The 27495-nt window shown below is 43.6% G+C and overlaps 1 protein-coding gene across 5 annotated transcripts in view; it reads right to left on the bottom strand.

Annotated features, from left to right (window-relative positions):
• Nucleotides 1–27495, bottom strand: part of LOC311101070 (zinc finger CCHC domain-containing protein 2-like) — an 80441-nt gene that overhangs the window by 11192 nt on the left and 41754 nt on the right. For 2 of the 5 annotated variants that reach the window (XM_084142118.1, XM_084142115.1), the window contains exons 4-7: nucleotides 13698–13769; nucleotides 13258–13361; nucleotides 11119–11219; nucleotides 753–824 (exon numbers count right to left, since the gene is read on the bottom strand). In XM_084142118.1, the coding sequence (XP_083998244.1) occupies nucleotides 753–824; nucleotides 11119–11219; nucleotides 13258–13361; nucleotides 13698–13769 (349 nt within the window). The remainder of the gene's footprint in view (nucleotides 1–752; nucleotides 825–11118; nucleotides 11220–13257; nucleotides 13362–13697; nucleotides 13770–27495) is intronic. The other 3 variants (XM_084142119.1, XM_084142116.1, XM_084142117.1) reach the window with 2 other exon arrangements.

Genomic DNA, 27495 nt, shown 5'->3' with positions numbered 1-27495 from the left:
AGCACTGTGGCCTGTGATTAGCCTGTGAGCCGAGAGCACGGACGACGTGCAAAATATAGCCTCGAAATGCAAGGGAGGGAAGAGACAAAGACAGAGAGTAAGAGAGGGAGAGAGAAAGAGAGAGAGAGATAGTCAGAGAGAGAGTGAGAAAGAGAGCCCAGGCTTTCCGAGCGCCCGCCCAAAATAAACAGAAGTTAGCGACATAGCGCTACTTGTTAGTCCTGGAGTACAGGACTTCCTCTCCTGCCCTGCCGAGCCAGAGAAAGAATCCTGTGCATTCCTCCCTTCCCCTCCCCCTGCTCAGTGGAAACTAAATTAAAAGACACCTAAAACAGAAATGTGACAGAGTATAAGTGCCCTATATTTCTGGTTCACACATGGTTAGCTGGCGAGCTACGTGACTTAACATAGGCTTTTTCATTGGAGTTTAGGCAAACCCCTGCGAGGAATAGTCTAGGCTAAATGTATCTGTAACAACCCTTCATCAAATCAACAACTCTCACTTCTCTTCCCACCAGTTAAGGTTTTACTAAGGTTAACTGTCAAAACTTCTCAGTCTCCCAGAATATACTTCTTCTAGATTCCGCCTCTGAACTGGGGACTAAACAGGGTTGGGATGAGGGGAGTGGGCTTCAGGGTGACCTGGGTTAGGGTGCGATGGAGCCCAATGATGTTAGGGGGTTAACCATGTTGGAATGAGTAGGATGAACAGGGTTGTGGGGTGAAGCAGGTTAGGGATGGGGGGTACTCACACACACCTTCCTCCTGGCTGGATGCCTCTGAGCAGTCCTCTTTGTATGGCTTCCCCAGGGCCACGGGGTTAACTGGAGAGAAACACACACACACACACTCAGTCTAATTCCATTATAATAAAAATGTTATGACTTACCCAGTGTGAAACTGCTATTAGTTTAATGTGAACAAGTATAATGACACATCAAGTCAGTCTTTTAGACAACCTAGTCAGGTGGCCCGCCATCACAAGTAGGGGAAGTCGAGCTAGGGGAAACTCTGCAGTTAATCATGGAGCACCTGATCTGAGCGGTATCTCTCTGTGCGATTTGTGTCACCCTCTCCTTCTCTTCTTTACCATCTGGACCTTGTTGATCACTCAGCCCGTGTGTGGATCACTCTGCGGCGACACAGACACTCGATCGGGTCCCCGACACCCGCCTCTCCCACCTAGGTTGTCAGCCCTCTGCTGTCACCCACCACTGGTCTCTCAGGTAGGGCAGGGTAACCCTATTCCCTATATAGGGCACTACTTTTGACCAGAGCCCATAGGGAAAAGGGTGTCATTTGGGACGCAGCCTCTGATACCAGATGGCTTCAGTAGGAGACACAGTAGGGAGTGTAGGTATTGGCAAGAAAGCAGTTTTGACAAGTCAGTCTGATGTCTTTGATATTAAAGGGGAAGTATGGGGAGATGCTTGTTTCCCATGCAGCTACATGATGCATAATCATTCACATCCTATCCTTCATAAACAGTAATTCCATTGCAGTAAATCACTAAGACATCTAGGCAACACTTCACTTTAAGCAAACTGTATAATGCATTATGAGGCCAAGCTCTCTAAGGCCTAAATCATTCACACCTTTAAATTGACAGTAACTGGTACTGATGGCCAATGGCCTATCAACACCTCTAAACTCCCTCCATATCTCCTTTCCTCTCTCTTCCTTCATCCATCAATCTGGCGCTAGCTGGAGAGACTGACTGTGACCCTCTGCTACTTCTCCCTCTAATAAAATCTCCAGGAGTCACTGAGGTGTTTGTTAGCACAAATCAAATTCTCCCTGCTTGTTTCCCCTCTATCCTGCTCTGAGGGTACGAAATGGAAGGACATTTAATTTAGGTTGTGGAACATTTGCTCCGAATCCATTTTAACAGCACTGTTAATGATTCGGCAGCTCAAAGGACGTTCCAAAAACAGCAGGGTTTATAAGCGGAGGGAATACAGAAGGTCGGAGAGGGGTAAAGGGACTGACATTTACAGGATTAACCAAAAGGGGAAAATATTTAACAACTTTCATTCATTTTGTGTCGAACTGAGCCACATTAAAAGCTTTGAGTGCCTCCTCTGATCTAATGCTTCCTGTTATGACAAGAATAGGGTTGCTCAATTTCACTGATTTCCTCCAACTGAGAATATGACAAATACAGAGTCACAAATGGCAGCCTATTCCCCATACAAAGCACTACCCTGGTCCAAAGTAGTACACTACATAGGGGAATAGGGTGCCATTTGAGATGAATCCATAGAGTGGGGCCCAGAGAGAGGATGGGTAAAAATAGGTGGATTGCTAGCCATTGCGTTGAGAGTCAGTGGTAGTCCTCTGTAGTGCCAGTACAGTAGTCCTGAGGCTGAGTTATGGGTTGCTTCCAAAGTGGCACTCTATTCCCTATATAGTGCACTACCTTTAACCAGAGCCCTGCTCAAAAGTAGCACACTATATAGGGAATAGGGTGCCATTTGGGACACATCTATGGTGACGTGGCCCACTTCTGAACAGTATGTCCTGTTGGTGGGCCTGCCAGGGCATCGTGCTGCCTGCACCGCTCACCTCACCTGGGTGTCAACGCACAGCAGCTCTGCTCTGGGGGAAGGCTAGGGAGCTGTGGGTGATTCACGCACGTACACACTAAGCCTAGAGCCCACCTCAAGGCATACAGTGTATGTTTGTATACGTTCATGCATACACATGGTATGATAAGAGTATGCACGTACACACTTGCACTTATTATTAAAACACACACGTCCTCCTCCTGCTCTGTGTCCACAGGGCCTTCTCAAACCCCCTCCACTCCATAGCAGCCCCAGTCTGTTGATTTTGGATGATGTAGGATCCTTCCGGCAGCGCTTCTCCCTGGACAGCTGCCTGGGGGTCCTATTCATCAACCTGCTGCCCAGCCACAGCCATGGAGAGAGGGATGGAGCAACGCATGGATGAGCTGAGCTTTTGGCGGATGGCTAATGTACCATGATGTATCGTGATCCATGACATGAGTTAGAAGCATGATGACATGGCCATGGATGGTACTGTATGTCATTTGCATGCCTTATGATCATGTGATTTTAGGTGAGGGGGTTGGGGCTGCTGCTGCGGTGGAGGATTCACGCTAGTGATGGCGGAAAAATGTATACAGTTACATATCACAACATTATTCTGGATGATATTATATCGCTACTTTGACTCAAAGTTAGAGATGGGCATGTTTATTTGAATATCCGAACGGATGTTAGTATCCGATTACTTACGAGAGCATTAATAAAAAAAACAAATAGGCCTAATTTAAAAGGTTTTACCTAAAATTAGCTAAATACAAGGATAGACCATGACATTACAAATGTTAATAAAACAACAGTTTTATGACTGTTTTTATGAGTGCGCCCCATAAAAAATACATACAGGTAGCCTACACAATTTTCACTGTGTCACTTGCAGTGTTTCCCCTATGATTTATTTCAGCAGCAGTGGCAAAGATAGTGGTGGGGGCGTGGTAGTGGGCGTGGCCAATGGCAGGGTTTTATAGGTCATCCTCTTGGCCGTAGACACATTTTCAGTTTTAAAGCTCATTTCCTGCAATTCTACACATTTTGCCATGGCTTATGCTATCTGAGTGACTCAAACATTATAACAAAATCAATGCCATTCTTTGAATTTTAGATTCTCCCTGACTGTCTTATTTTTATTTAGGTGATAGTTAGTTCTCAAAGAATGTATTGCTCCATTATCTTTTCTACATACTTTATATCTGGTTTTAGTCATTTAAGTTTACACTGAAAACATTTTACCATCCCATTTTGTTTTCTTCAACAAGCCCCAAACTTATTTTTTTTGTGGTGGCCACACATGTAGGGGAAACACTGATTGTTATTGTCAATCAATCAATCTAAGCAGCACCTACAGTGGGGAGAACAAGTATTTGATACACTGCCGATTTTGCAGGTTTTCCTACTTATAAAGCATGTAAGGTCTGTAATTTTTATCATAGGTACACTTCAACTGTGAGAGACGGAATCTAAAACAAAAATCCACATTGTATGATTTTTAAGTAATTAATTTGCATTTTATTGCATGACATAAGTATTTGATACATCACAAAAGCAGAACTTAATATTTGGTACAGAAACCTTTGTTTGCAATTAAAGAGATCATACGTTTCCTGTAGGTCTTGACCAGTTTGCACACACTGCAGCAGGGAATTTGGCCCACTCCTCCATACAGACCTTCTCCAGATCCTTCAGGTTTCAGGGCTGTCGCTGGGCAATACGGACTTTCAGCTCCCTCCAAAGATTTTCTATTGGGTTCAGGTCTGGAGACTGGCTAGGCCACTCCAGGACCTTGAGATGCTTCTTACGGAGCCACTCCTTAGTTGCCCTGGCTGTGTGTTTCGGGTCGTTGTCATGCTGGAAGACCCAGCCACGACCCATCTTCAATGCTCTTACTGAGGGAAGGAGGTTGTTGGCCAAGATCTGGCGATACATGGCCCCATCCATCCTCCCCTCAATACGATGCAGTCGTCCTGTCCCCTTTGCAGAAAAGCATCCCCAAAGAATGATGTTTCCACCTTCATGCATCACAGTTGGGATGGTGTTCTTGGGGTTGTACTCATCCTTCTTCCTCCAAACACGGCGAGTGGAGTTTAGACCAAAAAGCTCTATTTTTGTCTCATCAGACCACATGACCTTCTCCCATTCCTCCTCTGGATCATCCAGATGGTCATTGGCAAACTTCAGACGGGCCTGGACATGCGCTGGCTTGAGCAGGGGGACCTTGCGTGCGCTGCAGGATTTTAATCCATGACGGCGTAGTGTGTTACTAATGGTTTTCTTTGAGACTGTGGTCCCAGCTCTCTTCAGGTCATTGACCAGGTCCTGCCGTGTAGTTCTGGGCTGATCCCTCACCTTCCTCATGATCATTGATGCCCCACGAGGTGAGATCTTGCATGGAGCCCCAGACCGAGGGTGATTGACCGTCATCTTGAACTTCTTCCATTTTCTAATAATTGCGCCAACAGTTGTTGCCTTCTCACCAAGCTGCTTGCCTATTGTCCTGTAGCCCATCCCAGCCTTGTGCAGGTCTACAATTTTATCCCTGATGTCCTTACACAGCTCTCTGGTCTTGGCCGTTGTGGAGAGGTTGGAGTCTGTTTGATTGAGTGTGTGGATAGGTGTCTTTTATACAGGTAACGAGTTCAAACAGGTGCAGTTAATACAGGTAATGAGTGGAGTACAGGAGGGCTTCTTAAAGAAAAACTAACAGGTCTGTGAGAGCCGTAATTCTTACTGGTTGGTAGGTGATCAAATACTTATGTCATGCAATAAAATGCAAAATAATTACTTAAAAATCATACAATGTGATTTTCTGGATTTTTGTTTTAGATTCCGTCTCTCACAGTTGAAGTGTACCTATTATAAAATTACAGACCTCTACATGCTTTGTAAGTAGGAAAACCTGCAAAATCGGCAGTGTATCAAATACTTGTTCTCCCCACTGTATGTCAGAGGCGCCATGTTTGGCAAATGAAGTGGGAGATTCCTAATAAATGCCAAATGGAATTACAATAATGGAATTAACTTGGCTAGTGTAGCTAGCTATCTTCTTTAGCTACATCAATTTGATGCACTCCAGACAGACACTACCAGATGAGATGATAGGTAGATAAGCTATTGCAGCAACAAGAGGCCCACCCACTTGGCAGACAAGCCCACCCACTGGGGAGCCAGGCCCAGCCAATCAGAATGAGTTTTTCCACACAAAAGGGCTTTCTTACAGACAGAAATACTCCTCAGAACCCCCCACGCGTTCTCTGGAATGATGAATCACGCTTCACCATCTGGCAGTCCGTACGGACTAATCTGGGTTTGGCGGATGCCAGGAGAACGCTACCTGCCCCAATGCATAGTGCCAACTTTAAAGTTTAGTGGAGGAGGAATAATGTCTGGGGCTGTTTTTCATGGTTCCGGCTAGGCCCCTTAGTTCCAGTGAAGGGAAATCTTAACGCTACAGCATACAATGACATTCTAGACGATTCTGTGCTTCCAACAGTTTGGGGAAGGCCCTTTCCTGTTTCAGCATGACAATGCCCCCGTGCACAAACTGAAGTCCATACAGAAATGGTTTGTCGAGATCAGTGTGGAAGAACTTGACTGGCCTGCACAGAGCCCTGACCTCAACCCCATCGAACACATTTGAGATTAATTGGAACGCCGACTGCGAGCCAGGCTTAATCGCCCAACAGTGCCTGACCTCACGAATGCTCTTGTATACAATACAACAGGTGTAGACATTACCGTAAAATGCTTACTTACAGCCCTTAACCAACAATGCATTTATTTATTTGTTATAAAAAAGTAAAATAAAACAACAACAAAAAAGTGTTGAGAAAAAAAGAGCAGAAGTCAAATAAAATAACAGTAGGGAGGCTATATACAGGGGGGTACAGTTGCAGAGTCAATGTGCGGGGGCACCGGCTAGTTGAGGTAATATGTACATGTGGGGAGAGTTAAAGTGACTATGCATAAATAATTAACAGAGTAGCAGTAGCGTAAAAAGATTGGGTGGGGGGGGGGGGTAGTGCAAGTAGTCCGGGTAGCCACAATTAGCTGTTGAGAAGCCTTTTGGACCTAGACTTGGCGCTCCGGTACCGCTTGCCGTACGGTAGCAGAGAGAACAGTCTATGACTAGGGTGGCTGGAGTCTTTGAAAATGTTGAGGGCCTTCCTCTGACACCGCCTGGTATAGAGGTCCTGGATGGCAGGAAGCTTGGCCCCAGTGATGTACTGGGCCGTACGCACTACCCTCTGTAGTGCCTTGCGGTCGGAGGCCAAGCAGTTGCCATACCAGGCGGTGATGCAACCAGTCAGGATGCTCTCGATGGTGCAGCTGTAGAACTTTTTGATGATCTGAGGACAAATGCCAAATCTTTTCAATCTCCTGAGGGGGAATAGGCTTTGTCGTGCCCTCTTCACGACTGTCTTGGTGTGTTTGGACCATGATAGTTTGTTGGTGATGTGGACACCAAGGAACTTGAAGCTCTCAACCTGTTCCACTACAGCCCCGTCGATGAGAATGGGGGCGTGCTCAGTCCTCTTTTTTTTCCTGTAGTCCACAATCATCTCCTTTGTCTTGGTCACGTTGAGGGAAAGGTTGTTATCCTGACACCACACGGCCAGGTCTCTGACCTCCTCCCTATAGGCTGTCTCATCGTTGTTGGCGATCAGGCCTACCACTGTTGTGTCGTTGGCAAACTTAATGATGGTGTTGGAGTCGTGCCTGGCCATGCAGTCATGGGTAAACAGGTAGTACAGGAGGGGACTGAGCACGCACCCCTGAGGGGCCCCCGTGTTGAGGATCAGCGTGACAGATGTGTTGTTACCTACCCTTACCACCTGGGGGCGGCCCGTCAGGAAGTCCAGGATCCAGTTGCAGAGGGAGGTGTTTAGTCCCAGGATCCTTAGCTTAGTGATGAGCTTTGAGGACACTATGGTGTTGAACGCTGAGCTGTAGTCAATGAATAGCATTCTCACGTAGGTATTCCTCTTGTCCAGGTGGGAAAGAGCAGTGTGGAGTGCAATTGAGATTGCATCATCTGTGGATCTGTTGGGGCGGTATGCAAATTGGAGTGGGTCTAGGGTTTCTGGGATAATGGTGTTGATGTGAGCCATGACCAGCCTTTCAAAGCACTTCATGGCTACAGACGTCAGTGCTACGGGTCGGTAGTCATTTAGGCAGGTTATCTTAGTGTCCTTGGGCACGGGGACTATGGTGGTCTGCTTGAAACATGTTGGTATTACAGACTCAGTCAGGGACATGTTGAAAATGTCAGTGAAGACATTTGCCAGTTAGTCAGCACATGTTCGGAGTACACGTCCTGGTAATCCGTCTGGCCCTGCGGCCTTGTGAATGTTGACCTGCTTAAAAGTCTTACACGCTCTCCGTAGCCGATGTGAGATCACATAGCCATCCGGAACAGCTGGTGCTCTCATGCATGCTTCAGTGTTGCTTGCCTCGAAGCTCAGTTGGCAGAGCATGGCGCTTGCAACGCCAGGGTTGTGGGTTCGATTTCCATGGGGGGCCAGTATGAAAAAATTAATGCACTCACTAACTGTAAGTCGCTCTGGATAAGAGCGTCTGCTAAATGACTAAAATGTAATAGAAGTGGTTTAGCTCGTCTGGTAGGCTTGTGTCACTGAGCAGCTCGCGGCTGTGCTTCTCTTTGTAGTCTAATAGTTTTCAAGCCCTGCCACATCCGACGAGCGTCAGAGCCGGTGTAGTACGATTAAATCTTAGTCCTGTATTGACTCTTTGCCTGTTTGATGGTTCGTCGGAGGGCATAGCAGGATTTCTTATAAGCGTCCGGGTTAGAGTCCCGCTCCTTGAAAGCGGCAGCTCTACCCTTTAGCTAGTGCGGATGTTGCCTGTAATCCATGGCTTCTGGTTGGGGTATGTACGTACGGTCACTGTGGGGAGGACGTCATCGATGCACTTATTGATGAAGCCAGTGACTGATGTGGTGTACTCCTCAATGCTATCTGAAGAATCCCGGAACATGTTCCAGTCTGTGCTAGCAAAACAGTCCTGTAGCTTAGCATCTGTGTCATCTGACCACTTTTTTATTAACAGAGTCACTGGTGTTTCCTGCTTTAGTTTTTGCTTATAATCAGGAATCAGGAGGATAGAGTTATGGTCAGATTTGCCAAATGGAGGGCGAGCTTTGTATGCGTCTCTGTGTGTGGAGTAAAGGTGGTCTAGAGTTTATTTTCCTCTGGTTGCACATTTACCATGCTGGTAGAAATGAGGTAGAACGGATTTAAGTTTCCCTGCATTAAAGTCCCCGGCCACTAGGAGCGCTGCCTCTGGATGAGCGTTCTCCCGTTTAGTTATGGCCCTATACAGCTCATTGAGTGCAATCTTAATGCCAGCATTGGTTTGTGGTGGTAAATAGACAGCTATGAAAAATATAGATGAAAACTCTCTTGGTAAATAGTGTGGTCTACAGCTTATCATAAGATACTCTACCTCAGGCGAGCAAAACCTCGAGACTTCCTTTTGTGCACCAGCTGTTGTTTACAAATATACACAGACCGCCACCCCTTGTCTTACCGGAGTCAGCCGTTCTATCCTGCCGATGTAGCGTATATCCCGTCAGCTGTATGTTGTCCATGTCGTCGTTCAGCCACGACTCGGTGAAACATAAGATATTACAGTTTTTAATGTCCCGTTGGTAGGATAACCGTAATTTTAGGTAATCTAATTTATTTTTAAATGATTGAACATTGGCTAATAGGATTGATGGAAGAGGCAGTTTACTCGCTCGCCGTCGGATCCTTACAAGACACCCCGACCTACGTCCACGATATCTCCGTCTCTTTCTCCTGCGAATGACGGGGATTTGGGCCTTGTCAGGTTTCAGTAGGATATCCTTCGCGTCCGACTCGTTGAAGAAAAAAATCTTTGTCCAATACGAGGTGAGTAATCGCTGTCCTGATATCCAGAAGCTCTTTTTGGTTATAAGAGACGATGGCAGAAACATTATGTACAGAATAAATTACAAATAACGCGAAAAAACACACATAATAGTACAATTGGTTAGAGGGCTGTAAAAAGGCAAAGGGTGGCTACTTTGAAGAATCTAAAATATATTTTGATTTGTTTAACACTTTTTGGGTTACTAAATGATTCCATATGTGTTATTTCATAGTTCTGATGTCTTCACTATCATTCTACAATGTAGAAAATACTAAAAATAAAGAAAAACCCTTGAATGAGTAGGTGTGTCCAAACCTTTGACTGGTACTGTATGTATAAATGGAAGAGTTGTCTGGCTCGGCTACACAGACGCATCACACACACACACAGTTGCTTGCTTGCTTGCACGCACACACACACGGATTTCCGTTAGCTGGTAATAGCCGGCTTTTGTCCCCCCCAAAAAATGAACATCCGATAAATACAATTGACGCTAGCCAATCCCCTTGAGAAAATGCATTTTAGCCTATTAGTTGATTGAAATACTAGTTGATGTAGCCCAATCATTGCGCAACAATTCTAAATGCAATCACGTGTTAAAAACAATGGCCACGATAAAAAATTGCCATTTTTATTTCTCAACTGGTAATTGAAGCGCGCTTCCCATTCGCCATTCAAGTGCATAGGCAACTAGACAGGCTTCAGAACATCACACACCACTTCGCAATGAGCTGCAGGCAGTATGCATTTAGAAAACAAATACTTAATTGGTTGAAACCTGTTTTACTACATATGAGGCATGTCAAAGTAGCCCAGCCAAAATCCAACCAAACGTGCATGCAAATATTTTATAAATATTATATACCATTGAAACCAGTAGCCTATTTCTAGCATGTGCTACTGCTTTTCAAATCAACTCTTTCATTGTCCAGTAGCCAAAGGCACAATCCTAGTCATATAAGCAACCCATGCTAGTTGTTGCATCTTTAGATCTCCCCTATTTCAAAATTTCTAATGGATACATTAATCTCGCATGTGCGGTGCGCTTTTGACAAAGGTGTTTCCCCGCATTATGGAACGAGCATTCGCGCTTAGCCTACTGCCTCGTGCACATTTCTGCGCTTATAATGTGAAGAAATAATATTTTATCAACATTTTAAGCTAAACGTTCTGATCTGTTGCATGAGCCTCATTTGCTTTGTTCGGAATAGGATATTTATTTCTCGCACAGAACGACAAGCTGACCAATAGAATAGGTCGACTTTTGTACTATGGGGGATAGTAGATTGACATAAGCTAGTGATTTTGCTGTTCGTTACTCATCTTGCTGGCTGAGGAAAAGTAAATATGGACAGTTATTCTAACATCTTCAAATCGCGCATCATTTGGTAAGATGGACGCACGCCGTTGCATCCTCGAGCTGCATGTTCTGTTAAGATGAATTACCATAAACGAAATGTGATTTCTGTCATTCTGAGCACCGTGGGTGGACGCCCTAATCAGGTTACGCATCCAATGCATATGGGTCCGGTAAATTTCTTAAAATGTCCAGTAAATGAAAATGCTGCCGGTCAAATGTCCTGACACACGCACACACGCACACACAAACACACACACACACGCACACACACAGACTTCTTACATCTGCTGCAGCTGGGGCTGGAGGAGGAGGACTCACACCGGAAGAAGCCACAGACCTTGCTTGTCTGTCGGAAAGCTTGTGGAGCCGACAGAAACTTCTCCCTGGCAAGAGAGAAAAAAAAGATTTTTGTAATTTTACTTCTTTGAAAAAGAGACCTTTGTAAAGGGGTGAAAAATATAAAATTACAAGTTAGCCAAGGCCCAAAGCTGAACTCACTGTGTGGGGTAAAACGTTGAACCAATACACTGGAGGAATCTGATGTGTCGACTAGTAATAACTTGACTGTACTGTCAGTGTTGACCCACATTTTAAAGCTGGATGGAGTTCTACTTTAACACGAAGCGCTGGGCCCGTACTCATAAAGTGTTGATCTAGGATCAGTTTAGCCTTTTAGATCATAATAAGATTATATGGACAGGGAGGATCTGATCCTAGATCAGCACTCCTACTCTGAGACTTTATGAATATGGCCTCTTTTCAACAGGATCTATTCCATTCCTCAGGATCCGCTCCTCAGTTTACCTCATAACTTAGGCATATAGCTTGTTGCCACGCAACTTCTCTGAAGGTAATATTGCCAGCCAGATTGTGAGATCCGTGCCGTCACAACACAGCGGGATCCCAAATGTCAAACGGAAATAGTCTCATTTCTATCTGCTTTCAAGTGGAAACGCATCAGAGTACAAATTCCATTCACTTTGCAATATCAGTGCAATAAGGACATTTGATGAAAGAACTGCTGAATTAATTCCACTGTTTGTTAGCGCCTGAGAGTGGGCCAAGTAGATAGAGATCATGTAACCCAATATGTTTTTAGAATTATGGATCCATGTGTAATTCTATGGCATAGTAGGCCTGTTTCATCTGTAGCGTGGCTGTGTTGTCAGGTTACAGTAATGTGGTCAGATATTAGACACAAGGGGTGTGACTGGATGATCTGGAACGAACAATGGCCTTACCCAGCTGACTGACGAAAAGTGGCCCTGCCCTTTGGATATGAAACCAAACCTGAACCTGTGTGTGTGTGTGTGTGTGTGTGTGTGTCAACGCTTAAATGACCAGGCCAACATACACTGACAATTATTTAATCCAATCATCACCTAGGTCCTACACATCAAATTACTCTTGAATAGGCTTACATTGCAAAGGATAAATGCTTCAAATTTGTGTGTTGTTTGTTCATTGTTATCTATCAGTTGAGTTAATGGCCCTCTAAGCTTTCATTTTCCAGAAAAACGAAACTTACTAGAAGTGGTTTCCAGGAGGGGGCATTGTTGTCCTCACAACAAGTAACCGAGATGGTGTGTCATGTACACACATACACATGTCTCTAACAAACACGCACACACACACGGAAACAGTCAGTCAGTGGATACTGTAAGCCAGTCTGCTTATTGCTAAGGGTTTTGGTCCCAAAAAAAATCTAAAGGGCACTAATCTGTTTGCATTCCTTTGAGAACACAGAGGAGGACATTTTGTTCAAGTATTCATGCAGTCATGTTGTTACAGAAGAGCGGAGGGGATAAAAGTCTAATTAGATCAACATCAGTGAGAGGGAACAATTGAGACACTCTCCTTGGAGACTGTGGGAGACTTCACCAATGAGAAACTGACAAATGGTTCAAAGAAACGGACGAGAAATTGCCAAGTAGAATCCCTTGGGTGTAGGCATAGCCTAGGCTGACTATATGGTCTCACTGCAGCAGCTACAGCACACACTATTCTATATTCTTTGCAATTTAGCAGACGCTTTTATCCCAAGTGACTTACAATCATGCGTGCATACATTGTTTACGTATGGGTGATCCCAGGAATTGATCCCACTATCCTGGCGTTGCAAGCACCATGCTCTACCAACTGAGATACAGAGGACCACAAGCCTGTTACTTGTGAGTACTGATATTGCACTTCTGGTGCATTAGTGTAGGGCTCCACTACCTCAACACCGGTTTTAATTCACAATCTGAGTCGTCTGTCATGCAGAAATCGGGACAACCTGGCGTACCTACTAGTAGTTGGCACACTTTTCTTTGAGTGCTGACATGAAATGTAGCCTTCAATCTAACGATGGTGAAAAGCAAAACCCCCCCAAAACAACACAAAGCAAGACAGGCAGGCAGGTAGGTAAGCAGAACTCACTTGAGGTTCCCCTCCACTTCCCTGATCTCGTACTGGTCTCCCTGGTAGAGGAGCTGGAGGATGCCCTTTTCAAACGACTCGGTAGACTGCTCCTTCGGAAGCTGCTTGACAGGGGGAGGACAAGTGAGTTAAGGTTTAACAAGTCAGGTACAGTACCATTCAAACAAATACCTTCAAAACAAGAGTGAGAGTTCATTAAGAGTTAATTAAGTAAATTAATTATTCAATTAACTAAGTAACTAAATTAAGTAACTAATTCATTATCCCTGCTCATTATAAGTGAGTGGGTGAAAATCCAATCGATGCTATGCAGGGAACTTGGGGTCAATTCCATTTCAACTCAGTCAATTTGGGATGTGAATAGGGATAGCTAACAGTACAGATTGCAATGTTGATCATAGCTTTATTGGATTTCTAAAACACAAGTTAGTGATTTATACCTTCAACAAGAAGCTTTCCAGTTCAAGATGTGTTTTCGTGACATTGCTGGATGAGGAGTCGGACCACTTTACCTGAATGAGAAGAGAAAATATTGTTACATTATTTTCCAAGGGATGTACTGTACATTGATGTTGGCAGATATTGAAAGGAAATGCAGACACATTGGGTGAGGACACTGGGGAATCAAATTCACATCACATCATAGGAATGTTTTTCCTCAAACAAACAAAATCTACAAATCTACCATCTTGGCTTTGCTGCTGACACACCATTGGTGGTAATAGAGATGATCAAGATAACAGCTAGAAGACAATAATAAACAGTGTCGCCCGAGCGCTACAACATGACGTTAGAAAAACTGCTGTTAAAAAAATGGTTTGGTTTGATCAAATCTTCAGAACATTATTTTTTGTGTTTGTACAGCCCTGCGTTTGTTCTTTGCTGCTTTCCGAACCTAATGACTTGGACTCACAATGGTATTCTTGGTCGAGTTTCAGGGACTTTTCCTCAAAAGTAAAGTCAGTTCAACAGTTATTTGTCCTACAACAGGATGTGACTGGGTCAAAGGGGTACGGACGGCACTATAATATTTTGTGTATCTGTCAGTAAAGAGTGCAAAATCACATCTGTCAATTACAAGTGAGTATGAGAGAGACAGCGAGAGAGAGAGAGAGACCAAGAGGCAGAGAAACAGAGAGACAGACCTTGAGACAGGCAGAGAAACAGACAGACCTATAACAAGAGAATCCACTGGTGCTACTGCACTAAACAAGAGGACTAACTCGGGTCAAGGACAAACAGATGGAGAGGGAGAATGACTCACAACAGCAGTCTGGCAATCCTCACTGTGTAGCTCTAGTCTAGTTCCTCTCTCCATCCCTCTCCCCCAAAACAACATCTGTGGTCATTTAGCAACAGCTCACAGCCCTGTGCCTGGTGGCAGCTACAGTGCAAGTGAAGTGCCGGAGAACTTTCTCCAGATACAACAATAAGCACCTCGTAAAGCACAAGACATTAGCTATGCTCCGGCACCATAACCAGACTGGCTCTGATGAGGACATAAAGAGGGTGACGGGCGGCCATGGAAGTGACTTTTCGGGTCATTACTGTGGTGCTGGTGCGATTACTATTATAAATGGGCTCTGGACTCTCCCATACAGCCTCAGGTTCTCGGTTCAATTAACTACTGATATTTCCCATCATGGAATATGAATTGTTTAAGCACATTATCATTCTCTGGAGATTGGTGATATTACCATACATTTGCAATAGTTGTTTTGAACTTCAAGTAAGGCAAGACTTTGGTTGACGTTTGGCCTATATATTTTTAATGATCAGCATGGTTCCCCCTAATAGGATTGACTTGACCCAAAATGCTATGAAGGTTTAAAGTCTTTAGGCTCCTACTCCATCACTTTAACGAGATGATACATCACTATTACTGTAACCATCAACAATGACAGGTTTACAACCAGACCAACCACTTTCCCACTTAAAAGCTTAAAATCAACCTTTTGTAATTAAAAGTAATGTTCTCACCGCCTTAAGACTACATCTAATTAGATGCTAGTAATGACATGTTGTAAAGTAGATTGAGATGATACAGATCTCTAACTAACGTCACGACAAGCCATAGCACGCTGCACGATTAGTTAGACTGAACTTGATTTTTAGGGCAGTTTATAGCCCAAAAATGTTGGACATTTTCTGACCAATTTTGGTATTTTAAAAACTCACAGCGCAAACCAAAGTGGTTGGTCTAACCACCCTTATTGAGTGAACTACCACCCAACTGAAAGCAGATGTTCACTTCACACTGAGCATATTCCAACAAAACAAAGTCAAGTGCAACCAGACAGATACGCCAAAAAGGCCAAACGTGGCGTAGTTAGCTTTTCCAATGTGGAAAGAGTTGACATGGTCACCATATGGCCCTACCGGTTGTCCCGCCTTCCCACCCCCTACATTGAAAAAAGAGCCATTTGAAGAAAGTTCTAAGAGCAGAGACAACGCCAAGACATTTTAGCTCTCTTACACGGCTAGCTACATCTTCTGTGAACAATTGAAGAGGACTACAATGGTTCAATTAACTTAGGCTAAACTCTCTTGGGAAAAGCACTATAAAGAGTTTGGCCATTGAGGTTTAAATAGCAGTTAGTATCACATGTATAAATTCCTTGGCGGCCATGTTAGCACGTAAATTGTAACAACAATAAAAAATAGGCTAGCTCGAACGCTAGCCAATGTATGAATCTGCTTTTGGGGCACCTCTAGAACCACACTGCTGACAGTCACGCCTGCTACGATAAACATACCTACATACACACACTCTGGACTGTGCTAAACGTTAGGCTAATCACCAGCACTACAACAACAATAGAGCTGCTAGAGTAAACCCCCAGGGTGACACAACAAGCGGAAAAGAGAGCGAGAGAACAAATAAACAAGTAGCATGGGCGGAGGGGGTGAGGAGAGAGAGAGAGCGAGCAATTGAGAGAGCGAGAGAGAGGGAGCAGGCCTCTTTACAAATCACTGCCTCCTCATTGATGTTGTCTGGCGAAATATAATTATGTTGTTGTTGGGCTATTTTAGTCATTCATTTCAGAAGCTGATACAGAAGCTGATTTTCTATTGGGTTCAGGTCTGGAGACAGGTCTTTGAGACTGTGGTCCCAGCTCTCTTCAGGTCATTGACCAGGTCCTGCCGTGTAGTTCTGGGCTGATCCCTCACCTTCCTCATGATCATTGATGCCCCACGAGGTGAGATCTTGCATGGAGCCCCAGACCGAGGGAGATTGACCGTCATCTTGAACTTCTTCCATTTTCTAATAATTGTGCCAACAGTTGTTGCCTTCTCACCAAGCTGCTTGCCTATTGTCCTGTAGCCCATCCCAGCCTTGTGAAAGTCTACAATTTTATCCCTGATGTCCTTACACAGCTCTCTGGTCTTGGCCATTGTGGAGAGGTTGGAGTCTGTTTGATTGAGTGTGTGGACAGGTGTCTTTTATACAGGTAACGAGTTCAAACAGGTGCAGATGATAACTGGTTGGTTGGTGATCAAATACTTATGTCATGCAATAAAATGCAAATTAATTACTTAAAAATCATACAATGTGATTTTCTGGATTTTTGTTTTAGATTCCGTCTCTCACAGTTGAAGTGTACCTATGATAAGCAGGAAAAACTGCAAAATCGGCAGTGTATCAAATACTTGTTCTCCCCACTGTGTGTGTGTGTGTGTGTGTGTGTGTGTGTGTGTGTGTGTGTGTGTATATATATATATATATATATATATATATATCTTTGTTTGTAGCAATGTCACATACATCATTTTAAATAATTGCGCCTTTTCGTTGTTAAAATAGGCCCATGATTTTTTTCTTCCAAGTATTCGAATACCAACGTCCGTTTGGATATTCGAATAACCATGCCCATCCCTACTATCCACTTCCTCATCCTCTCCCATTGTCGCGTAGAGATGTATAGAGATCACAGTGTTGTGATCATTGAGACAGATACAACGTTGCGATCTCTATACATCTTTATGCGACAGAGGGACAGAATGAGGAAGAGGATAGAATCTTGTTTCTTATGATTATCAGTAAAATTAACACATTTATAAATTTGTATGACTATAAATGAACAACCACCCTGATTTGGAGAGGTTAGGTCTATTTCTCTGCTTTTGAGATGAGCCGGCTAGTAGTTCCTGGAGACTTCCAGCAATTGTGCTAAGCTAACAATACACTACCTTCAAACTGCACACAGACATAAAAAGGAATTCCCTCTGAAAATTATTTTAAGCAAAAAAATATCGTGTTGCGATGCAAGCTGGCTAAAGTTATTGTCACTTGAATTGTCATTGAATAACACAAATTGCTGACATTTTGCCCTGCTACTGCGGCTGGCTAGCCATGTAGGTAACGTTATAGCAGTCATTGCATTACTAGACAAACAGTCGAGTCTGACGTGACTCTGCTGTAGTAGGTAGGTAGCTCATGCATTCACGATTAGTTGGCTCACTTGGCTGCTGCCTGGCCATTGAGCCAGCATGCTTGCTTGCTAGCTAACGTTAACTAGCTATTTTCAGGCAGCTACCCTTCGAAATGCGGTGGCCAATTGGTGAACAAGCTATAAGATGAACAGTTTCCCATGGTTTAAACATAGCTAACCAGCTGGCTGTAGGCCATGTAACCAACAGCATAAACTCAGAGTCCAGCGAAGTTAACTAGCTAGCGTCGCAAATCAGTAAGCATTAAACCAATGCACCATGCAGACTGTATTTGCTACGAAGTTACAGAAAACTAAACCAGCAACCAAACCAAAATTAGATGCATTCTAAACTCAGGACCAATGATGGGAAACTTAGCTAGCTATGTAGCATTAATTTGTTTAAGCAGAGAATTTTTTTTTGCAGCATCCTGAGTGGCGCAGTGGTCTAAGGCACTGCATCGCAGTGCTAACTGTGTCACTAGAGATCCTGGTTCGAATCCAGGCTCTGTCGCAGCCGGCCGCGACCGGGAGACCCATGGGGCGGCGCACAATTGGCCCAGCGTCGTCCAGGGTAGGGGAGGGAATGGCCGGCAGGGATGTAGCTCAGTTGATAGAGCATGGCGTTTGCAACGCCAGGGTTGTGGGTTCAATTCCCACAGGGGGCCAGTATAAAAAAATATATATATATGTAAGTCGCTCTGGATAAGAGCGTCTGCTAAATGACTAAAATGTAAATGTAATGAATGATAAACATGCATTTCTCCGGTCTGTCTGTGCTACAAAATGTGTTGCAGTCATGACGCAAGTGGCGCTAGCTAGTGCTGTCAAATACTTCCACGTTTATCGTTTGACCACCTGTTTTCAGCTACATTTCAGTCAGTTATCCTCCGAAATTCGGTGGTCAATGGACAAAAATGACTAACTAAAATGAACTAGTCACGATTTGTTGTTGCCCATGTATAATCATAGCTAGATAACCAGCTCTGCTGGCTCATGTAGCACTTCACATAGGCTAGCTGAGCGGTTTTATTAGAAAACGGCTGAGAGTCAAATCCTGTAGCTAGCAAGTCCACCTCGAAGACAATGTTATTTGGGGTGTGGTTATGTTTGATTAGTCATTTAATTTTAAGATAACCTTCATCGAAGTTTGTGGTTACTACTGGTTATGGATCCGAGGCGAGAGAAATTGTCTTCCGTGTTTTTTTGTTTGGTCAGGGCTTGGAGTTGGCGTATTGATATTTTGAACACTGGCACGACTTCCATAGACAGTGCGGATAACAATGGAAATTGCCAATGGCTTAGAACCCCATTTCAGCCAATCAGACTGCAGATTCCTCCAAACCCCTTTTATAACACCAAGTAAAAAGAGAGGGAGAGAATAATAATAATAATAATAATAATAATAATAATTGCTCCTTGTCACCTGGCACGCCAGTCCACTTTTTAAAAGCTAGGATTAGGGCAACTTTATTGTGGGAGTTTTTTATGGCCAAACTGGTGTGCATAGTATAAATTGTTTTTATTTTATATAATTGTTTGATATTTATTTATGTATATTTTATTTAAATTTTTAGGGGTAGATCAGCTTCAATATTGCAGATAGATTGTAACTTCTATCAATGTAATTGTCTGCATCACTTCCAATCCCCCATATGTTTTCTTTCCTTCTTAATGCGTTTGAGCCAATCAGTTGTGTTGTGACAAGGTAGGGGTGGTATACAGAAGATAGCCCTATTTGGTAAAAGACCAAGTCCATATTATGGTAAGAACAGCTCAAATAAGCAAAGAGAAACGACAGTCCATCATTACTTTAAGACAAGAAGGTCAGTCAATATGGAAAATTACAAGAACTTTTAAAGTTTCTTTAAGTGCAGTCGCAAAAACCATCAAGCGCTACGTTGAAACTGGGTCTCATGAGGACCACCACAGGAAAGGAAGACCCAGAGTCACCTTTGCTGCAGAGGATAAGTTCATTAGTTACCAGCCTCAGAAATTGCAGGCCAAATAAATGCTTCACAGAGTTCAAGTAACATACATCTCAACATCAATTGTTCAGAGGAGACTGCGTGAATCAGGCCTTCATGGTCAAACTGCTGCAAAAAAACCACTACTAAAGGACACCAATAATAAGAAGAGACATTATTGGGTCAAGAAACACGAGCAATGGACATTAGACCAGTGGAAATCTGTCCTTTGGTCTGATGAGTCCAAATTGGAGATTTTTGGTTCCATCCGCCGTGTCTTTGTGAGACGCAGAGTAGGTGAACGGATGATCTCCGCATGTGTGGTTCCCACCGTGAAGCATGGAGGAGGTGGTGTAATGGTGCTTTATTGGTGACACTGTCTGATTTATTTAGAATTCGAGGCACACTTAACCAGCATGGCTACCACAGCATTCTGCAACGATACGCCATCCCATCTGGTTTGCACTTAGTGGGACTATCATTTATTTTTCAACAGGACAATGACCCAACACACCTCCAGGCTGTGTAAGGGCTATTTGACCAAGAAGGAGAGTGATCAAATGACCTGGCCTCCACAATCACCTGACCTCAACCCAATTGAGATGGTTTGGGATGAGTTGGACCGCAGAGTGAAGGAAAAGCAGCCAACAAGTGCTCAGCATATGTGGGAACTCCTTCAAGACTGTTGGAAAAGCATTCCACGTGAAGCTGGTTGAGAAAATGCCAAAAGTTTGCAAAGCTATCATCAAGGCAAAGGGTGGTTACTTTGAAGAATATAAAATATATCTTGATTTGTTTAACACCTTTTTGGTTACTACATGATTCCATGTGTGTTATTTCATAGTTTTGATGTCTTCACTATTATTCTACAATGTAGAAAATAGCAAAAATAAAGAAAAACCCTTGAATGAGTAGGTGTGTCCAAACTTTTGACTGGTACTGTATATCCACATCATTTTAAATAGAAGGACACTTTAAAGTCCATTATTCCCCTGAAGAGTATGAATTAGACTGTTTGAGAAGGTTTGAATCCCAAGCAACCCGCATACACATTGTTGGAAGTACAATAGACCAACATAGCTACTGTAGTAGGTCAAAGCTGTGTGCTTGAAAACCTTGGTAGAGCATGGGTGGAGTAGGCATTGTGGTGCTCATGTGCATTTCCTTTCGTTTTTGGCTTCAGAACAATGCATACTTCTCACTTAAAACATTTTTTTCCCCCATTTCCATGGTTTTTACACAGAAAGGTGATTATAAAAATTACAACATTTCCACATGCAAAAGGTGTCTTTCGAAAATGTAATTTGCGCTTCAAATGATGTAAATAAATTGATGTCTTTTGTCTAACATAATTTATTGTCCAGTGGCAGTTTTCCAAAAGCATCTTATGGCTAAATAAATTGTTAGATTTAACAATGCGCCTACGAAGGTTCTAAGAGCTGTTTCCCAAAACCATTGTTACTAAAGTTGCACGTAAAAACACGTTATTTACCGACTGCCTCAGACCCCTCGTAGAACAGCTAACTGGTCTTTAGATGCTTTTTTGCCCTTGCGCGTCACTTTATACACAGAAGATCTCCGCTAAACATAGAATCAAGCAGTTAAATCGGTCTCTCTGTGACCGCCGATAATTTCAGAATGAAGTTCACTACAATACAAAGTTGCCAATGTCTTTGCAATTGTTATAAACATGCAAAGGGTAAAAAGATGCTTCAAATGAAAACTGAGATTAATGCATTAAAAGATCAATACAGTAGGCTACATAGGCATATATATTTAAATCACATTGAAATAAATGTAATGTTCAATCGAGTTCTATTTTGCTAATTGTAAGCTACTGTCTGTAATTTTGGTTTACATTTCATGATATGTAGGCCTAACACCATGTGTGCAATGATGTGCCAAATATTTGATTTAGTACATACAGTGGGGGAAAAAAGTATTTAGTCAGCCACCAATTGTGCAAGTTCTCCCACTTAAAAAGATGAGAGAGGCCTGTAATTTTCATCATAGGTACACGTCAACTATGACAGACAAAATGAGGAAAAAAAATCCAGAAAATCACATTGTAGGATTTTTTATGAATTTATTTGCAAATTATGGTGGAAAATAAGTATTTGGTCAATAACAAAAGTTTCTCAATACTTTGTTATATACCCTTTGTTGGCAATGACACAGCTCAAATGTTTTCTGTAAGTCTTCACAAGGTTTTCACACACTGTTGCTGGTATTTTGGCCCATTCCTCCATGCAGATCTCCTCTAGAGCAGTGATGTTTTGGGGCTGTCGCTGGGCAACACGGACTTTCAACTCCCTCCAAAGATTTTCTATGGGGTTGAGATCTGGAGACTGGCTAGGCCACTCCAGGACCTTGAAATGCTTCTTACGAAGCCACTCCTTCGTTGCCCGGGCGGTGTGTTTGGGATCATTGTCATGCTGAAAGACCCAGCCACGTTTCATCTTCAATGCCCTTGCTGATGGAAGGAGGTTTTCACTCAAAATCTCACGATACATGGCCCCATTCATTCTTTCCTTTACACGGATCAGTCGTCCTGGTCCCTTTGCAGAAAAACAGCCCCAAAGCATGATGTTTCCACCCCCATGCTTCACAGTAGGTATGGTGTTCTTTGGATGCAACTTAGCATTCTTTGTCCTCCAAACACGACGAGTTGAGTTTTTACCAAAAAGTTATATTTTGGTTTCATCTGACCATATGATATTCTCCCAATCCTCTTCTGGATCATCCAAATGCACTCTAGCAAACTTCAGACGGGCCTGGACATGTACTGGCTTAAGCAGGGGGACACGTCTGGCACTGCAGGATTTGAGTCCCTGGCAGCGTAGTGTGTTACTGATGGTAGGCTTTGTTACTTTGGTCCCAGCTCTCTGCAGGTCATTCACTAGGTCCCCCTGTGTGGTTCTGGGATTTTTGCTCACCGTTCTTGTGATCATTTTGACCCCACGGGGTGAGATCTTGCGTGGAGCCCCAGATCGAGGGAGATTATCAGTGGTCTTGTATGTCTTCCATTTCCTAATAATTGCTCCCACAGTTGATTTCTTCAAACCAAGCTGCTTACCTATTGCAGATTCAGTCTTTCCAGCCTGGTGCAGGTCTACAATTTTGTTTCTGGTGTCCTTTGACAGCTCTTTGGTCTTGGCCATAGTGGAGTTTGGAGTGTGACTGTTTGAGGTTGTGGACAGGTGTCTTTTATACTGATAACAAGTTCAAACAGGTGCCATTAATACAGGTAACGAGTGGAGGACAGAGGAGCCTCTTAAAGAAGAAGTTACAGGTCTGTGAGAGCCAGAAATCTTGCTTGTTTGTAGGTGACCAAATACTTATTTTCCACCATAATTTGCAAATAAATTCATTAAAAATCCTACAATGTGATTTTCTGGAAAAAAAAATCTCAATTTGTCTGTCATAGTTGACGTGTACCTATGATGAAAATTACAGGCCTCTCTCATCTTTTTAAGTGGTAGAACTTGCACAATTGGTGGCTGACTAAATACCTTTTTTTCCCCACTGTAGCTTAAGCATTAGAATAAGCCACCTCAATATTTGCAGCCATAGGTGATAATTATTTCTAGGAGCTGATCCGTCGTCAGTATCTAATGTGAAGGTAAGATATGAAGGGAGAACGCTGATCCGAGAGCAGCGCTACCTTTCTTTCGATCCTATCAGTATCGACATATGCTCTAACGACGCACTTATTGAAAGTTCTCTTTACGTGGTGTTTTGGGAAACGCATATGAGTTGTTTGGCCGTTATAGAAACGATGCATCGATAAAACCCTCGTAAGCTTAAGTTCCATTGCTATCGGGAAACCGGGCCCTGGCTATTACTTCATAGACATGGCTATTTGCATTTATGCAAAACATATGGATTTTCCCTTTAAAAAGAGGGGAGGGGGTGAATATCAATAGCTGCTTTACATTAAGCACATACCAGTTCCTGTAAGTGACTCTCAAAGTACTGAATAATTTGTCTGAGTGAGCATTTCGAAAGAAACCCCCCCCCCCCCCAAACATCCCTGGGAATCCCCCCTAGACTCCCCTCCAGTTTTTTTTACTTGTTGATGGCCACTTCCCACTTCCCATAGACGTCTATGTTTGGTTTAGATTTGGTCCGATCCGGATTGGCCTACAGTGCATTCGGAAAGTATTCAGACCCCTTGACCTTTTCCACATTTTGTTACGTTACAGCCTTATTCTATCAATCTACACACAATACCCCATAATGACAAAGCAAAAACAGGTTTTGCCTGGCGAGTAACCAAAGGTTTGCTGGATCGAATCCCTGAGCGGATAAGGTAAAAATATATATATTTTTAAAACTGAAATACCACATTTACGTAAGTATTCAGACCCTTTACTCAGTACTTTGTTGAAGCACCTTTGGCAGAGATTACAGCCTTCTTCTTGGGTATGACGCTACAAGCTTGGCACACCTGTATTTGGGGAGTTTCTTCCATTCTTCTCTGCAGACCCTCAGGCTCTGTCAGGTTGGATGGGGAGCTTGGCTGCACAGATATTTTCAGGTCTCTACAGAGATGTTCGATCGGGTTCAAGCCCGGGCTCTGGCTGGGACACTCAAGGACATTCAGGGACTTGTCTCGAAGCCACTTCTGCGTTGTCTTGCCTGTGTGCCTTGGGTCGTTGTCCTGTTGGAAGGTGAACCTTCACTCCAGTCTGAGGTACTGAGCGCTCTGGAGCAGGTTTTCATCAAGGATCTCTGTACATTGCTCCATTCATCTTTCCGTTGATCTTCCCTTGATGCTGCCACCACCATGCTTCACCGTAGGGATGGTGCCAGGTTTCCTCCATACGTGACGCTTGGCATTCAGGCCAAAGAGTTCAATCTTGGTTTCATCAGACCAGAGAATCTTGTTTGTCATGGTCTGAGAGTCCTTTAGGTGCCTTTTGGCAAACTCCAAACGGGCTGTCATGTGCCTTTTACTGAGGAGTGGCTTCTGTCTAGCCACTCTACCATAAAGGCCTGATTGGTGGAGTGCTGCAGAGATGGCTATCCTTCTGGAAGTTTCTCCCATCTCCACAGAGGAACTCTGGAGCTCTGTCAGTGACCATCAGGTTCTTGGTCACCTCCCTGACCAAGGCCCTTCTCCCCCGATTGCTGTTTGGCCGGGCGGCCAGCTCTAAGAAGTTTCTTGATGGTTCTAAACCTTTTCCATTTAAGAATGATGGAGGCCACGGTGTTCTTGGGGACCTTCAATGCTGCAGAATTTTTTTGGTACCCTTCCCCAGATCTGTGCCTCGACACAATCCTGTCTCAGAGCTCTACGGACAATTCCTTCGACCTCATGGCTTGCTTTTTGCTCTGACATGCACTGTCAACTGTGGGACCTTATATAGACAGGTGTGTGCTTTTCCAAATCATGTCCAATCAATTGAATTTATCACAGGAAGACTCCAATCAAGTTGTAGAAACATCTCAAGGATGATCAATGGAAACAGGATGCACCTGAGCTCAATTTCGAGTCTCATAGCAAAGGGTCTGAATACTTATGTAAATAAGGTATTTCCTTTCTGAATGCACTGTATATCTGAACCAATCACAGACATCCATGTTTCACAAGTTTGGACAGCACAGTAAAGTAGAGGTTATCAAACCTCTCCATGGGGACCCCAGCCAATTCCATGTAATTGATATATTCCAGAGCTAGCACACCTGATTCAACTTGTCAACTAATCCTCAAGCTCTTGAATAGCGAGTTCAGAGCTACAGCAAAATTGTGAAACGTCTGGGGTCCTCGAGGAAAGGCTTGAGAACCACTGCAGTAGAGCACAGCAGAGTGCAGTACATCACAGTACAGTAAAAAAAAGTTGAGAAAGTACTTTCAACATTCATTCAGAACCGAAAATGAACCTGATTTCCACATCCGGAAAATACGTATTTTCAACGACAGGAAAATACATTTAAAAATGTTCCCCCAAAAATATTTTCACCTTTCATTCAGAACCTAAAATGAACCTAACTTCAACGTCAGGAAAATGTATTTGAAACATAATTTTGCTAACGGGGTTCAGATTTGTGGGAACACAATGAAAAGTAACTTGACACTGTTGATCAGTCAGCGCAAATTTTTATAAAAAAATGGGATGAAGAAAATTGCATTGAGAGGAGGTTGTACTGAATTAATGCATCATAAACAGCGTCGGGTCTGTCTTGTGTGTTGATCTAGCTAATTAGCTAGCATGTGTACACTCACTGCAATGCACAGCTGATGCGCTACCTGCATGTGCATTGGCCGGGTTTAGATTCAATATAGCCAATTGTTTCTTAGCAAGACAATTCGTTTTATCATCTACAGTTTGTGTTGAGGAAATGTAGGCTAGCTAGCAGTGATCGTACTGAAACTGACATCTGGCTGCACAGGTAGCTATCTAGCCAGTTTGACTGTATCATGCCGGAGTAGCTAGATGAGCAATGCCCATTGCATGTATTATAAGTTAGCAGCGTGGCAGTTTCCCAAAGTTTGGTGTTGACTATGCACTTTACTTAGCTAGCTAGTTATGCTTTATGGAAGAATGTAACTTAGCTAGCTAGGATATATTGTCAACATTGAGTTGTGGTGCACAGCTATGGTATTGTCTTGTTGGCTTGTAGCTACTGGCTAGTTGGCTAGCTAACTGGCTATAATAGCAGCCAATGATGTTAACTAGCTTATTTGTTTGTGCTCTGATTTAGTTTACACAGATGACTTCAGCCATATGAAAAACCTTCCATAGCAAAATATACCTAGCTAGCTAGCTTCCTTTGCTTGTAGCTTGCTTCTTATCTGACTGGTGTTAGCAAATTAGCTACAGCTTATAGCCTGCTACTAGCTAGCTGCTGTTGCGCAGCAACCGAGTTGCTGTGCCCCGTTTTAGAACTCATGACTAGAGGCGAGGAGTGTGTTGTGTACCTCCAATCAAGTTGATTTGCAAAGAGATTGGTGTTATATTGGCTTAGATATGAGGAGATGTTAATTTCACATTGAGCTTCAACCAATGCCGTACTATTGTGGAGGCAATTTAAACCAATAGTGAGTTGGAACTCTGCTTGGTCCAATAAGGGGTAAGAGGAGTAATAGAGACAGCCGGTTAGCCAGGCCACCATGTGTGAGTTTAGAAACACGAAGAGGGGGCCATTGCCCGTCACTCATCAGCCCTGGCATGCCGCACCAGCCATGCATGGTCAGGGAGTTTGAACGACTGGCTGGTTGGTTGGCTGTTTCCCTGGCACAAGTGCCTTCCATGCCAGCCTTGCCAGTCTGAGATCACCGTCTTCCATGTGGACAACCACCACTGATCACAACCTTGATCATGGCATGTCTGGGTATGCGAGATAACCTTGATTTAATAGAATAATTAGAACATAACTGACATAACTGAGATGTATAACATATCTAACATAACTCAGACCCATTCAAACTCCTGTAGTAACTTACTCAAAGTGGGGGACTTCAAAACCTTGAGCCCTGGGTTCTGGCTAAGCTGGGGCAGGAAAGAGCACATCCCCCTGACTTGGAACCTAGCCAGGACATCCCGTTTCGCAAACAGGCCCGGGGGTGGGAGGGAGGGGGGTTACAGAGAGGGGGTGGGGGTCCCGGCAAACCCTGTAATCTGCTCCACTGAAGGATTGGAGGAGTGTGGGGGGAGGGTCAAACAATCACCTCTTTCATAGCCCCAATGATTCAATCATGTCATTAGAGAGAAGGGTTGTGCCTAAGGCTGTACTGGAGGGCATTCGGGGAGAGAGAAAGCGAGCGAGAGCACACAGACTCACACAGAGAGTTCTGGTGTTGAGCCCTTTAGGCCTAGAAAGACCCAGAGAGAAAG

The sequence above is a fragment of the Coregonus lavaretus genome (assembly GCF_964263955.1).
Source record: "Coregonus lavaretus genome assembly, chromosome: 2".
Classification (NCBI taxonomy): Eukaryota; Metazoa; Chordata; class Actinopteri; order Salmoniformes; family Salmonidae; genus Coregonus; species Coregonus lavaretus.
Note: the sequence above shows the minus strand (reverse complement) of the source record. Positions and strands in the feature narration are given on the sequence as shown.